The sequence below is a fragment of the Limanda limanda genome, chromosome 7 (assembly GCF_963576545.1).
Source record: "Limanda limanda chromosome 7, fLimLim1.1, whole genome shotgun sequence".
In the NCBI taxonomy this organism is placed as follows: domain Eukaryota; kingdom Metazoa; phylum Chordata; class Actinopteri; order Pleuronectiformes; family Pleuronectidae; genus Limanda; species Limanda limanda.
In genome coordinates, this window is record NC_083642.1 from 13776256 (window position 1) to 13792065 (window position 15810).

The 15810-nt window shown below is 41.7% G+C and overlaps 1 protein-coding gene across 1 annotated transcript; it reads right to left on the minus strand.

The window, feature by feature from the left end:
- Positions 1-2591: 2591 nt before the first annotated feature.
- On the minus strand, positions 2592-8339 carry hoxc1a (homeobox C1a). Its single transcript, XM_061075535.1, has 2 exons — positions 7847-8339; positions 2592-3326 (listed from the first exon to the last, which is right to left on the minus strand). The coding sequence occupies exons 1-2, from the start codon at positions 8337-8339 to the stop codon at positions 2893-2895; spliced, it is 927 nt and encodes a 308-aa protein (XP_060931518.1). The 3' UTR covers positions 2592-2892.
- Positions 8340-15810: the final 7471 nt, after the last annotated feature.

Consider the following 15810-nt stretch of genomic DNA (forward strand, 5'->3'; position numbering starts at 1 on the left):
GAAATTCATCAGAGCCCAGTCACACTCAAACGCTTACGCACTAAATGTCAGGTCTGAACAAACAATGTGGTTCGCCTTCCATCAATTGAGAGGCAGATGCAGAAGCTGCCACAGAATGAAATTAAAGCGATAGTTCACCCCACCCCAAAAAAATAAAGAAAGTATCAACTACTTCTTTTCACCTTCACCTCATCCTTATAACTCACATTCAGATCTTCTACCCGCACGTTTTGTTATTTCTAAATTGTTGTGTGTATTAGCGAATCTATTATTCAGTGGAAGCTCAGATTTTGGATTATGGAGAGAGAGAGAAAAAAGAAGAGTGCACACCTGCTGCAAGCTTCCTCTCCAACCTGTAACTCGGAGCCCTGTGGCAGAGGGAGCATATTTGCACGAGATGATGAAAGAGTTTCTAACAAGGTCAACCCAACACACTTCTCAGCAGGAACTCTGGACACGAGGGACCCTCTCTGCATTCACATGTTCCACATTGTTTGTTTGTTGCATTGTTTGTTTTCACAGTTTCAACACGATCATCAACCTCGTAAACTCCACCAGCATTTGCATTTAGGGACATGGTCACATTTGATGGTTTTGTTAAGCATTCCACTTTGTGCTGTTTTGCTTAGACAAACACGGCCTTAATGGAATGTGTTTTGATTAAATGCAAATTTTTAAAGAATTGGGGTCCAATACATTTTCAGACGAGCTTGCCTGTGAAATCCTTCTTATCAATTACAAATAAAACGTTTAAATGTTTGTGCTGTCAGAAGTCTGAACTCTTATCCCTCTTTTTGTCTTTCAGGTTAAATTGATGGGCTGAAATTTGTGAGGGATGTGTTTATGGAGGAATTAATCTCTGAATAAAAATAAAATATATATTTAAGCAGATATGCATGAAATATATATATAAAGAGCATGGGACGTGCAATTAATAGTTGTTCAAAATGTTGTTTATACCAACTCTGGTGCGGAAACATATTAAGTGATAAGTAACTCAAGTAACTTTCATTTCTCAACTTTGTTATTAAAAATAGGTCCGTAGTTTATATCCAAAAAGCTATTTGGTGAAAAGACTCTTTCATCCAGTTTATAAAGTGAACCAGGAGCATAATTTTTGGCTTATTAAAATCCAAGATAGGGCAGAGGAAGTGGGTTAGCTCTAGGTGTAGGGGAAAAATGCATTATTATCTGGCCCTGGTACATGGAATTATATTATGAACAATTATCATATGGCCCGGTCGCCCTTCCATTCAGCACCATGAATTATTATTGTGAGGAAGCAGAGAGCCACCACCAGAACAAAAGAGTTGCTTGTTGGAGTAAAAAAAAAAAAAAAAAAGCGAGAGAAAGAAAGAAAAGAGAAGAAGCTGCAGACTTCGAGGTCACCCAAATTAATGGTTTGTCTTCTTCTGTGGGAGCCGCTGACCGGGTCATCGGTGTCCCGAGGCAAGGGGGGGGTCAAGAGGTGAGAGGTGAACTCTGGTGCGAGCGCATATATTAGCTTGGCCTCGCAGCCTCCACGTCAAACTCCTGCAGAGCTGCGACTCGCTCATAATCATCATTATTATTATTTTTATCTGTTCAAACGCGCCAGCTTCAAATTAAGACGCCTGTTAAATGTTGTAATCGGTAGTTTTTTTCATTCCGTTTTTTAATTCTAAGCTTTAACAACCCAGCCGATTGAAGTGTCTCTCGTTAATATCCGTTTTACCTCCGGTTGCCTTCATATCCAGTGCAAACGCCACTAATTGAAAGCTAAATAAAAACAGTCCCCAACATAAAATTAACGCGGCTGATGGAGCATGTCTCGATATTAAAATAGACATTAACATGATAGAACACGCCTGGTGCTGCCGGGAACATAACAGTGTTTAAGGGCCGACTTTATAACCCTTTATACTTTTCTATGAGATGAGGTGTGAATCTGGAAGGAATATTTAGCTGCTCCCAACTGCAGGGGCCACGCACTTGATTGGCTGCTGCGCAAAGCGTGGCACAGGCGGCGCGTTATAGTGTGCGCTCCCGCGTGAGTGTTCAAGCTAAATTATCATTTTCTGATGCGAGTGGGGGGGTAATAATAATAGTAATAAAAACACAAAAAGAAGCCACAATTCCCGGCCGTGATATTCCTTACATTCCATTAACATGCAATTACAGATGCGCTGCAAATGCTCCCAGAATTGCGCCTGGAATAGATGGATCACTGCGGATCAATAGTCTTAATTCGAGTAGTCAATAAATCCATTAGCCAATTATGTTATTTTTAATCTTAGTGCTTAGGAATTTTAAATAAGTTAAAGCAGCACTAAAGTCAAAGTGGCCCGATCATCTTTCTCTAGGTGCATGTGAGATTTTCTTAAACAACTTTTAAAAAACCAGGAGAAGAAATCTGATTAATGTTGTAGTGAAACTGGGTGAAAACACAGCTGCTTTGGTTTGGGGGAATAATTTATAAAAGCTGCTCAAATCTATTCTCTTTGTACGTCGATAAAATACATATTATCAAATGTATAACCAAATACAAATAGCCTAAATTAAAAAAAAAATGCAATGTGTGTGTTATTTTAAAGAAAACAAGGAAACACGTGTCCTGTTGAATAAATGTATTCATGTAGAAATTGTACAAAATAAATAAACCCTGTGCCACCGTCTCTTTGCACAATCAATATAAGTTTGTATCTTCGTTCACATCGTGTAGATGGAGACTTGAATTTTAATATTCAAATCAGAGCGCCAGTCTGAAGCCGGGGAGGGTGACTGATTGTTTTGACCCGTTCTTGCATGAAGAAACTTGCTTCTTTGCAGCGAGCATCCATCGGGGTGTAAGCAAATAAAGGTGATGCCTGAGTGAAACCGATGCAAAACGCACAAATCAAAACATCTGCCGGCTCAGGGCGTCAGGGGCAGTTGCTGTGGCGAGGTGGTGCTTGGCTCCGGAGCGAGGCAGGTGTCCAGAGAGCCGGCGTGTGAGAGCAGGGCCGCGGGGCCCGGGTGGCACAGCAGCCCGGCGCCTCGCTGCAATTTCTTCTGCTTCATGCGTCGGTTCTGAAACCAAACTTTCACCTGCGTCTCGCTGAGCTGCAGGGCGCCGGCGACCTCCACCCGCCTGGCCCGCGTCAGGTACTTGTTGAAGTGGAACTCCTTCTCCAGCTCGGTCAGCTGCCTGGTGCTGAAGCAGGTCCTCGGGGCCCCGGGCACCGTGGGATGGACATCCGCAAAGATCCTCCTCCTCCTGCTGCTGCTGCTGCTGCTGCTGCGTCCAGCCTCCACAGCACCGAGTCCCGAGCCAACCACACTGAACCCACAGGTCGAGTGACTCCCGGCTGAGAGCAGAGGACATGAGAGCAGTCGTCAGCAAAGATCAATGAGGTTAATCACAAAAGAAGCACATAAAGGCCCTCTGAATAAAATTATCCACCCTCATATGGAGGAAATAAGATGAAAAATGAGAGTTAAAACACTATTATAGCCCATGTAAACTATAGCCCCACAGTAAACTCTCTTTCTCATTTTCATTTATATATAGTTTTGATTTTGGTTTATTGGATAAATCATCTGCAATTAAAAATAATATTTATCAGCCTACAGTACATCCATCAGTATCAGAAATATATATTTCAATAAAAAAGACAGCTTTATTCTGTACAACAGGGAAATGACTCAAACAAATGCTCAAGTATTCAAAATAGCTGTAATTATTTTTTGGAAACTTAAAAAAAAAAAACATTTGTAGGAATTGGCCCCGAGCCAGTCTTCTGGTTTAGACTCTTCTACCCTGCAGCCATTTTTCTGTCTCTGTAACAAAGATAAACTTCACCGAAGAATCAACTTTAGCTATAGCCTACTGGCAAAGTGCAGATTCTTCTGGTGCATGCTGTAAAACAGGTGGATGGGAAATGTCTCAAGGCGTTGGACACAAGATCAGAGACACCTGTGCGACATCATGCAACAACATCATAAAACCACAGCAAATGAAGAATGAACAGCTTTGAGTCATCGCCTCAAACTTGGAGACATTTGAACGTGGTTCTCGATTGCACGATTTGGACGAGCTCACCAAATCATGCAGGAAAAGAAAAGGGATGCAGCTGTACACTGCAGATATGTGTGAGAGAAATATTCTAGCTATTCAAAACAACTTTGTTGCATTCACACTCCATTAACTGCATTCATCAGAATCATTAATAATTTGTCTTAAGGCCTTTCTGTGCCAATGACAGTTTAACAGTTTGCAAATCCGTTCAAACCCTGTATTAATGACAAACGCCTGCCTCTTCCTCCTCTGAGGTTCCTGGGTTACACATTAAAGTATCATCTGTGCTACTTATGTGCAATGAATGACAGGAGCCGCAGCTATATCTTGATTCCTCATGGCTGACGCTGTGAGTAGTCGCCAGTGTGTCTTTGCCTCCGAGAAAATGTGCTGTGGCGGCTGCATAATGGAGTCGGTGTGCCAGGTGTAGTCCAACGTGTCCCTCCACAACTCATAGAGAGGAAGGTTAACGGGCCTCTAGCCACTTGGAAAAGCACAGCAGATGGAAAGGTCAGTTATAGGATAAATGTCGACATCTGTGTTTTAAGAAAATGAATGTCAAGGTAACCAAGGCTGAGAATTGGAGGGCAGGGAGAATGAAGAACCCAATAGAGGAATTGTGCGTAATTAAGAACTTGAGCCTTTCAGGAGTGCAAATCACATGCACATTCTGATTAATGGCTCCAAAGATAATAGAATTGATGCCAGCCAGAAGGCATTAAAGAATCAAACTAAATATTTGAGGAATGACTTGCACGTTTAAAAATAGCCGGCCAGCAAAGGGGAGCAGAGGGGCCTTCCAAGCCAAGGAGAGGGAAGAAGAAAAGGGATGGATCGATACACATTGCCTCAGTCATCTGGGCAACCAGCCCACAGTAATTCAGGTGCTGTCAAAGCATAATTGAAGAATGACGCACTGGGAATATACACGGCGAGCCTGGAGATCGGGTTTCAGCAGGTCTGCGGAGGCCGTTCAACGCCGGAAGAATACGCGAGACTTTTTTGTTTGGTGCCAGAACCGATACACACCCTCCAGAGGAGAGAGCGTATATACTTTCGCTAATGACTCTTTTCCAAGTTGCACTGCGGTGCTAATGAGTTACTCCTACAGATGATCCCCTTCAGAGAGATACAGGGAGAGGTTACACAGATACTGCGAGCAGAGGTCTCTGTGTGCGTGGGCGTGAGCGAGCAAATGGCTTTCTCAAGTGCATAGGAGTGGATCAGATGAGTGGCCATAATGTGTTTTATGAATAAAACGACTCCTGAACCAGGCAGAGGTAGCTGTAGCTGCTGCTGTTGTTGTTGTTGTTGTTGTTGTGACCTTTCACCTCCCTCACAGGGGCGTCATCAGAGAAACACCGACTATTCTAGTGATAAAAAGCTGCAAATGGCTGCTTTCTTTTCTTGTATCTAATAAAATTGAAATATTTATGACTCTGATGTCTCTTCTTGCTTTGTGAACTCTGATTTTCACTACATCACGTATCTGAATCTTCAAGGATTTTTGTTTCTTATGTTTTTATGTCTGTCCAGAGCGTGAAAGTAGTTTTGTGTTTGTTGCATCACACACACACACACACAACAGGTTTTTCAAATTAAAGCTGTTGATTTGACCTCGTGCTACTTGTGCAACATCATCAGAAATACTCTGTTAAATGGTTTCTGTTTCCCACACAACACTGCAGTCGGGTGCTGATGTGAGTGTTTGTGCGCTACTACATGCAACACAATCAGTTATACTGTGTTGAATCCATTTTATATCCTATGTAGGCCTAACTGAATTTCGAGAATGGAAATGGTATAAAGTGTAGCTGTGTGTTTGTAGCATCACACAGAACACTGCTTTCAAATGAAAGGTGATAATATTAGCTTTTGGGCACTACTCAATGCAACACAATCAGTAGTATTGTGTTAGATATCTTTAGTAATCTGGATTTTGAGCATGCAAATGGTAAAAACTGTAGCTTTGTGTTCTTGTGTTTGTTGCAGGACACACTACTCTGCAGCCTGGTGTTGATGTGACCTCCTGTGCATCACTGCATCATTAAAAATTATGTGTTGCGCCTATAGTTTTTTCCCCACTAATCTGAAGTTTGAGCATGTAAACAGTATAAACTGTGTTTGTTGCATCAAACACAACACTGCAAATTAAAGGTGCTGATGTGACCTTTTGTGCTCTACTCGATGCAACACAATCAGAAGTGACCTACTGTGTTAAATCCATATTATCTTCCCTTCTAATCTGAAGTTTGACCATTTAATGGTATATATTGTAGTTTTGTGTTTGTTGCATGACACACAATTCTGCAGCCTGGTGCTGATGTGACCTTTTGTGCTCTATTCAACGCAAAATCCTTAAAGAAAATGTGCTAAGTCTATATTACCTTATCTGAATTTTGAGCATGCACATGGTTTAAACTGTAGTTTTGTGTTTGTGGCACGATGCACAACTCTCTGCAGCCTGGTGCTGATGTGACCTATGGTGCACTATTCAATGCAACATCATTTGTGTCAAATCCATACAGCCTTCCCCACTAATCTGAATTTTGAGCATGCAAATGGTATAAACTGTATCAAGCAAGTGGATAATCAAATAGTTTTGTGTTTGTTGCATCACAATTAAAAGTGTTGTTGTGACTTTTTGTGCACTACACAATGCAACACACTCCGAAATAATGTTTAAATCCACATTATCTTCTCCACTGATGTGAATTTTGCAGTGGTTTGGTGTTTGTTGCAGCCTGAGTGGAGGATCTCAGGCCTTAAACTGTCTTTGATAATGATCAACAAGCATCTTTGGTCAGTGAACATTTGGGTCAGCAGCCCCCTCACAGCAAACTGAGACCGCTCTGTGGAGAGAACATAATGAAAAGACAGACCAGACCTCCACTGCTGTAAATCTTCCTCCATGCAAAATTGATGAAACTCAACCCAAGTACAGTGGCCAGTCACTCAACTGACAGTATCGATCAAACGCAGGATCTATATGAGATCAAATTGAGGATTGATAGGCATTTCTCACATTAGTTGGCTATTGGTGTGTTTTTTTTTTATAAAGCCTGGGATATGTATTCTTCAGCGGGCTCTCTGCCCAGGACTCATCAGTCAGGGAAATGATGATCTGTGACAGCAATTATGTTAAAAAGGTGGACACATGTAAAGGTGCTGCAAACTGAAATCAATAGGCAAGGGCTTTCATTACCAACAGACAACTAATCAATACGCAGGGAGCACTCCAGCTCACAAGAGTAAGTTTTACTCAACTTCCTGTGAGTCTCGACAGCCACTGGTCTGATGCATTATTCAAAAGCCACTGGTAAGTAAGGGCAAGGGTAAATAATTGATCCTTTTCAGGGTTGCACACACACACTGAGGCTGAGCAGGCCTTTTCCTGTACCTCCCTATCTGACTCCTGCTTGTAACAGTAGGTGGAGCAAGAATGTAAAAACAACTGATTCACATTAACATGCGGAACCGTTAAGGAAATAGTGATCGAGTCCTTGTGTGCATATTCAAATCTGGCGTTGCGCAAACAGCCACTGGAGCATTTCTGTTCTTTCCAATCCAGCAATTCCAATTTTTTGTTGGCGGTGACGCAGAGAACACGTCAGCTTTTCTTTTCTGTTTTTTTTCAGCTGGTGGAGAAAACTTCGAGCAAACTTTGCCAACTATGACTGAAAGTTATCCAAAGCTTTAAAAAAAAAAAAAAAAAAAAAATCAAGCGTGAACACATTTAGTCTCAAGGTTACTTTACCCCCCCCACCCCCTTTCATGCTCAATGTCCCCTGACCAAAAGGAGAAACTTACCCGCCCGGTGCTGACTCCTCTTCACTCTCATCCACTCAAAAGTTTTACTCCTTCCATGCGTAACAGCCGCGGCACAGTCCGAACTTCGCCCCCCAGGCTCGGGGACGTGGTGGGAGCAGATTCGAGTTTGCTCCTCGACTGACCCACAGTCTGTGCGTCCTCCCGACCCGCTGCCGGCTGCTGACGCGCAGTATCCGCGTCCTGGAGATGAGTCCTGCCCCTGCTCCCTGCACCGCCAGGGGACCCGGGGCGAGTGGGGGTGGGCCGGTGTCGAGAAGCCCCCGAGAGTGTCAAACAGAGGAGGAGGAGGAGGGGGTGGGCTGTCCGAAGAAGAGGTGCACAGAGTCAAAGTGTTGGAGAGGGTGAAGTAGTGGGGATGCAGCGGAGGATTGAATGTTGACGCAACTTCTCCCACCTCCGGGTCTCCCTCCGCGGGGTCAGTGAACAGAAGGCTACTTTCCCCTCCGGCCGTTAACTCTTCATAGGAAGTCATTATCACCTCTCTCTCTCCCCCTCACCCCCCACCCACCCCTGCATACTCATTGGACGGGGTTGCGCTTTCATGCCCGGCCTCTCATGCATCCAGTAACGCATGGCCGGGCAGGCTGGACGACCGTGCACGGGGTGGGGTGGGGTGGGGGGGACATTCCTCGGAGAGAGAGAGAGAGAAACAGCGGATTGATGGAGATGACGTGCCCTCCTCCCGGCGTCGGCCAATAGCTGGACATCTGTGTCATCAGGGAGGATTTGAGCCGAGCCAGCAAGTTGTGGAGCTGACTTCAGGTCGGTTCCAGTGGCGTGAAGAGTTCCCAACATCATGCAGGCCACAGCTAGGCACCCATAGAAAAGAAGAGAGAAAGTGAATCACCCTCTTCCTCATCATCATCATCATCTTCATGGCCTTCATTGGTGGCTCACCTCCTCAGGTAGACGTCTGACATATTCCTACCAAAGGGAACAGTCCATAAGAAATAGCCAAATTCTTCTATAATAATTTTTCAAGACAACAAAGAAACTTCTGTTCCACTCCCACATTAACATGATATAGGTCCTACATTGAGGGAGCTAATGGATTATGCAAATACAAGAAGGCTTCTGGAGAAGAACAAGGCCCAGGCCCTCTTTAGCAGAGGGCTTAGGTCATGTGAAAGGCACACTTAATGGGTTCAGAGGTCGTGACAGCTGGTATTTAGAAGTTCAGTGGCAGCAGATTTGTAATTAGCTTCGAACAAATACAGAGGAAAAAAAATGGCTCTGAGCAGAGCTCAAGAAGTTGTAAGTGACAGAAATGAGGTGTTCGGGACGTGCAGGTTAAAGCAACTCCACATTTCATTCATGTTTGACAAACAGGGGCGAGGATAAAACAGTTTTTAGCATTTTGCTCTTTTCGACACATGTTTATGTTCAAACAGGACTGAGTCAACTGCTGATGGGCTTCTTTTCATGCCTGCGTAAAAATGACCCCAACTGCTGTTATTTAAACACGTAGTGATAACAAAATAAAAACTTTACAAGCATATATGAGGTGAAAATAATACTTTTGCAAGTCCGTGGAATATTGGACCTCTCTGGGAATATAAATGCAAACAACTCAATTTGCTTACGTTATGTTATGTTCACAGAAACCCAACCAGTGTTTGCACCTCCTGTGAAGTTTGTGCATTTTGAGTAATGGGAACAGAACTGACACTGTCTCGTAATTTACAGCTACAAGATGGCGTCTCTTGTTTATATAGGCAGAAAAACAAAAGTTGTGAGTTGAGACATTATTTTCAGTTTAATAACGTTTGTTTCACGTGATTTGTTTAGATTAAATTATCACTGAAGATAGGCAGTGGTTGAATTTGATTAAATGTTAAAAAATTTTACTTTGGCATTATTATTATAAATATTATTATTATTTGTATTATTATTATTATTATAGTAGTAGTAGTAGTAATAGAAGTGTAAGTATTTGAATCAGTATTAATTGTAGTAGAAATAATATTAGAAATATATTTCCCTCTTCTATGCTTAGTTTAATCAATGAGAAATTATTTGTAACAATATTTATAGTAATTCTTATACCAACTATATTATTATAATTAATTATTATTATTATAATTATTATTATTTTTATGTCTCAGATAAAAACACACAGACACTCCCAGCATTCCATTAAAAACAAAACCTAACCACGCGTTTCTATTCTCATCCTTTTATTTTTTAACCAACGTTTCCTTCGTATTTTAAGTCTGCAGTAATTACAATATAATTCAGCGTAATGAACAACTTCTAACTGCATTCTTACAACACAGAAATATGGTCCCAGCTGTGGGAGTTAATGGGATTCTACAGGCAGCGATGTGCTGAATGACTGAGTGCAATATATCCCCTCTCTCCATGCATTTGCATGGCGCACTGATCCATCTTCATGTCAGCTCGGAGGTTACTCAGGGTTCACGCGCTAGCTTGTTTCTCTCCTCCACACTCAATAAATAAATCTCTGCAGCTTTCTGTTTACCGCCTGAATATAAATTTGTTTGCAGTCGATCGAAGACCTGTGCGGAGGTATTAGAAATTGTATTTCTGTAATGGCTTTCAGCATGAGGGAGGGGAGGAGGGGTGGGGGGGAGAAGAGGAAGAGGAGGAAGAAGAGGAGAAAAAAACAGGTGTGAGCTATCTTTGCTTTCTTCTTTGCAAACGAATTAAAAAAAAATAAAAGATGAAGCAGCCTGAGACTATTATAGCTCTCGGACGCATTCAAATCACATTTAAAACCAAGTAACCTTTTTATCTTGTAGGACATGAACAGTATTATCCCTGTTTGTTCCTGGAAGTGCCATATGTTTGATTAGCATATCATAGGTGTTGTTCCACATCGCTGCCCAGCACCTTTGTGCAACAGAAGTTATATGATCACATTTAGCACGAGAACAACAAAAGCAAATGATATCCAGCCGAGGCTCCTCTCCTCTGGACAGCTTGTTTCCCCTAAACCACAAATTTAGCCCGAGATGGTTTCAGAAACAGGAACAAGGATAAATCTCACAATTTAGGTGAAATGGATGCTATAAATACAAATCTGAATTTTACTTCCACCAGATATTTGCCCCCAAAACCCAAAAGTTTCCCCCTTTAAAAGCCTTTTCCCACCACCATCACTATTGTGTCTATTGTGTTGACTGGAGGTGAGGTAAACATGGCAGCGCTTGGGTGGCTGCATGTGTCAGGAGGCAGGAGGAAGGAGGGAGATGATATTGACTGATGCTAATTTGTTTTTGCGCCCATGCTCCGATGTGTGTCAATAGGAAGCCGAGGCCCTGGGATCAGCTCGGCCGCGCTCGGATTACCTCCACTACCCTCACCCTGCTGCTGACACGCTGCTGCTGAGGCCGCTGTTGACACCAGACCCTCGTCCTGCCCCTCCAACGCTGTCAAGCCTCATTATATGTCAGCTCTTGACCCTCACAAGACTAGGAATTAACCAGCGCTGACAGACGATTGTCACCACCACCCTGAGAGGTCACCGGCTTTAATGCAGTTGCAAGAGGGGGGGGGGAGGGAACAGCCATCTCTGCCACGTTTATGGAGCTCAGGCTCATCAATGAGGCATCATCATAGCTGCAATATGGCTGAGGGACAAATATAACTAAGGCAAGGGGGGTAGAGAGAGAGGAATCGAGAGAGAGAGGGTCAGTGCAGGGCTGAAGAAGAAGCAGAAACAGATATTCAAGTGGGGCACATTGACCGGTTGAAAGATGGCTATCTATATGATTGATAGAGCATGTCCTGGTTTTTCAAATATTGACATTTTTGAAGAATAGTGATGTCAGGAGCCAGATCTAGCTTAGTGTATACCCAGCCCACACACAATCCAGGGAATACCACACAGAAAAAAAATCCATGCACTCACAACAGGAAAGTCTAATAATTGTCCTTGCTTTATTGTTGAATGGTATGAAATCTGTCACAGTACATGATCCATAATAATAAATCCAATGCAACTACCGTGCAAATGGCCTGGGACATTACAGACGGCTGCCTTCTGCATGGGCTCAGCACTGTGACAATGAAGCAATACCTCGCTAATATGAGGACTTTTCAACAATAGCCTGTAGTATGTATTGCAGCGCTTCACGGCTCCAGTGAGCCAAGAGGCTTCGAGTCGGCAGAATCCCAAACATCATGACAACAAGCCATCAGTCATCTTCCCCCCGAGCTGCTGTGCACACTTGTGTGTTTCCGGAGTTCTTACTGTGGGAAATGAGCAGGGTTAAACATGAAACAGGAGGAAATGTTCATCACTGCAGCACACTCTGTAATATTCTCCCTCATACACCATTGTTTTGCTGCAGGGAAAAAGAGGGAGGGTTTTCATTCAAGTGTTTTTTTTATTATTTTCTTTGGCTTGAACATCCCCTGCCTGTTCACAGTGCAGAGCAGTAATCTACTGAGCATGCTAATCATTGGTTGGTAGCAAGGATGCTGATAGAAAATTGAATCTGTATTAATAAGGCACAAGTTCTCCTTTGAGGTTTAAGATTATTAGAGCAGATAATAGAGGAAATGTCTGAATGTTAAAATTTAAGAAACCTTTTTTTATCATGTTTATTTTCGTCTGTTTCCCATTAAATACTTAAAATTCCCTTATTTCTCACTGTCTGCAGTAAAGAGTAATTATAAACACATACACCCATATATATATATATATATATATATTAACACACATGCGCGCGCACACACACACATTCTGAGTTAGCTTGCCCTATTTATTTATAGATTGAGTGAAATTTTCAGATCAATGAGTTTTACAGTCACATTATACAATCAAATGGAAATATGTGTGTTGCTCTGTACATTGTGTATTTAAATCTTCTCCTCATTATGATAGAGTCTCTGAAGGCTGAGTTGTACAACTTTGTAATGATGAATACAAGCAGAAAACCGACACTGGGTTTGCACTAGTAACAAAAAGGAGACAAAATATGGAAATTACCATTATGGTTACTAAACCAAAAGATGAAATGTTGCATGAACTATGCTTTGCAGTATACAAATATACACTCAGTTGTCAGTTTATTAGGTACAGCTAACGCAGTCTTATACACTTGATTATTTGTATAAACACAAACAGTATGAAGCTTGTGTGAATAAAGCTTTTCAGTAAAAGTGTTGATTCAACTCAACTGAAGTTTGTGTTCGTAAAGAAGTTTCTGAACCTTAATCCACCCTCTACTCTAGAAATGAGATGAACAACAAATGAACAGACTCCCCCTATTTCACATTATCAATGTTATACTGCATATACTGTGTACCTAATAAACTGGTAACCACACATGTGACCTTTATTCCACAGAGCTTTTCAAAGCACAAAGAAAGTGTGCATTGATCAGATTCAGTGTGATGAAGCCATTCGTAGGTAAATACTTCTTGAGTGATCGATAATGGTCAACATGTGACATTTACTGGGTTCCTGAGTCTGTGATTACAAGTTCATTCATATCCCCATGTTGCTCACTCTTCACAGGGAGGTGAGCTCCAGCAGGACGACTTCACCTCAGCGTGCACGGAGCAGCTCACCACAGCCCAGACACTTTCATCACCAACTTACCTTTTTATTGTCACCGATCATCCTTAACTGGGAAGCATTTAAAACGTCATTGATCTTGATAATGCCGTGCCGTAATGTGACAGTAACAGTTGTATGAGATTCAGGAAGTCAAATTTCCAAGATTGATGAGTCGTAGCAGTTGAGTTATAATCCATCCACCTGAGTGATGCTGGGCCTCTGTTCCACGAGAAGGCGCAGACAAATAAATAAAACCCATAAAGGTGACACAGGAAATTGATACTTAACAATCATCTTGAGCAACAAGCACCCAGAGAGAGTGGTGGGCAGCAGTTACTACTGTGGAGGGAAAAGACTCAGAAGGTTAATAGGTCATAAAAAGAACAAAAGCTCCTAAAGGCCGGTGCATTAAAGTTTAGGGTTTTACTCAACAATGGACCAGAGTGTTGCATGTAACCCTCACTGATGGTTTTTACTTCTGTTACACAAACCAGTCAATTCTCAAACATAATGTTTCAGAAGGAAAATTAGCCTCAAGTTGATCCTAATAGTTACTGTTATGTTCGTCCCCTTTTATTTTCTCAGAGAAGCTTTTTGCAACCACATGAACAGGTGACATCAACGCCCCAAATATCTGAAGCATTTAAAATAACAAGTTTTATTTAATTTTGTGGTTTAGCACATAGGAACAGAAGAGTCTGTCATTTCTATCGTGTTTTTTTCTGGAACTCTGGGAAAATCCAGAGCAGAGCTTCAGTCAATCAAAGCTTCAGTGCACTAAAGTTTTTCAACCAAACATTTTCACCCAACTGCATTTCTTCATTGTAGTGCATGAGGTTTATTTTTCAATTTTTCCTGTTACATTGTCCATTGACACAAATTGTAAATCGTCTTTTACGTCACCATGTACTGAAAATACAAAACATCCCTACAATCTTTTTTTTGTATTTTTTAAACAAAACATCAGATTTTTCCTTGTGGTTAGAAAAAATATACAATAAAAGTATGAATGACCAAAAGTACGAAACTTGCAAGTCTCGAAAAATGGTTTCCTCAAAGTTCAATCTTTCATTTAAAAAAAATTAAATTCTGCAGAGTTTGCTTTGAGTGAAGATTCAAGCTTTTAACCCTTTATTATTGTATTATCGGATTTGCTTTTTGTTCATATGTGCATCATTGTATTCTGTGAGATGTGTTTTATTTAATTCTATATTGTTGTATTTCTCCCCCATGTGGTGATAGAATAAAAAAAAAACATGACCCACAAGTTGTTTTAATGACGAGTTCAAACTGTGATCTGAGTTCATAAGTGAACAACTGCATAGAAATATCTATATAAACACCATGTTTCAATCTGAAACTATTGATTGCAATTTAACGTCATATTTAAAAAAGTTTGTTGTATTTTATCATCTAGTTCATATTATTGTTACTTTCCTGCGGTTGATTTCTTGACTTGTCTTGTGCAACACATGATCTTGTGTAAATAAATAAATGACAGAGAGGTATTTGTGCCTCTGCAGAGTTATTATTACAGTTTATGAAAGTTGTGGAGAGCATCAGTCATCTGCATTCATTTGTGGTGTAAACAAGTGCATGTGTGGCTTGTGGTATAAGATGCAAAAACAAAAACAGTGGATGAAAATCAAAACCAAACATAAAACACAAAAACACTCTGTGGGAGCACTGATGGTCTTCAGGCCTCAAACTTCTCCAACCAACAAGCAGTCAAGGAGTCCAAAAAAAGAGCCGGGGCTGGGACAGAGACATTTATTATCATTATTACCCTTCATTTCCTCCAATGGTGATCCCCATAAAATGAAAAGGAATAACACAACATAACATGAGACTCCAGCAGACACCAGCAGATTACCGAGATGGTAATATGAAGAGCTTCGGGCTTCCCATTTGTTGTACGCAGGGGCAAATGTTTTGGGAGTCGCTCAAAGCCGCGCGTCTCTGTTAAAGCACACAGCAGTTTTGTTTTCACGGCAGCTTAAGAAACGTCCCGATGCATGGAACATTATTCAAATCCAACCTCAAAACTCAGCTCCACAACAGCTGCAAATGGGACAGTGGAGCATCCGTCACTGTAAAGGACAAAAACGCTAAATTTTTTGAAATTAATGATGGACCGTAACCAAAGCTGGTTTCATGGCACCACGGCTGGCGTCATTCATCACTTCAAAGATCCACTTAATGCATCGCTCAGGTCTGATCAAAGCCCGGAATATAAAAAGAAAGATGTGAGGATTTGAGGGCTTTGCGGATCTTACCCTCTAAAGAACAGTAAAAAACGGAAATAATGACTTTAGTTGCCAACTGGAAGCAACACAGTGTGAGAACAAATGGCAAACTTAGTGTTGGAATGGAAGTAGACTCTTCCCCTTGCAGTGGGGCCCTTAGAGGAGGA

What these genes read in the sequence shown, in the direction of transcription:
- hoxc1a (XM_061075535.1), bottom strand. Translation starts at nt 8,339, where the DNA reads ATGACTTCCTATGAAGAGTTAACGGCCGGAGGGGAAAGTAGCCTTCTG. An exon ending in GAGGAGTCAGCACCGGGCGG is followed by an intron (nt 3,327 to 7,846) that starts GTAAGTTTCTCC and finishes CTCTGCTCTCAG; the next exon opens with CCGGGAGTCACTCGACCTGT.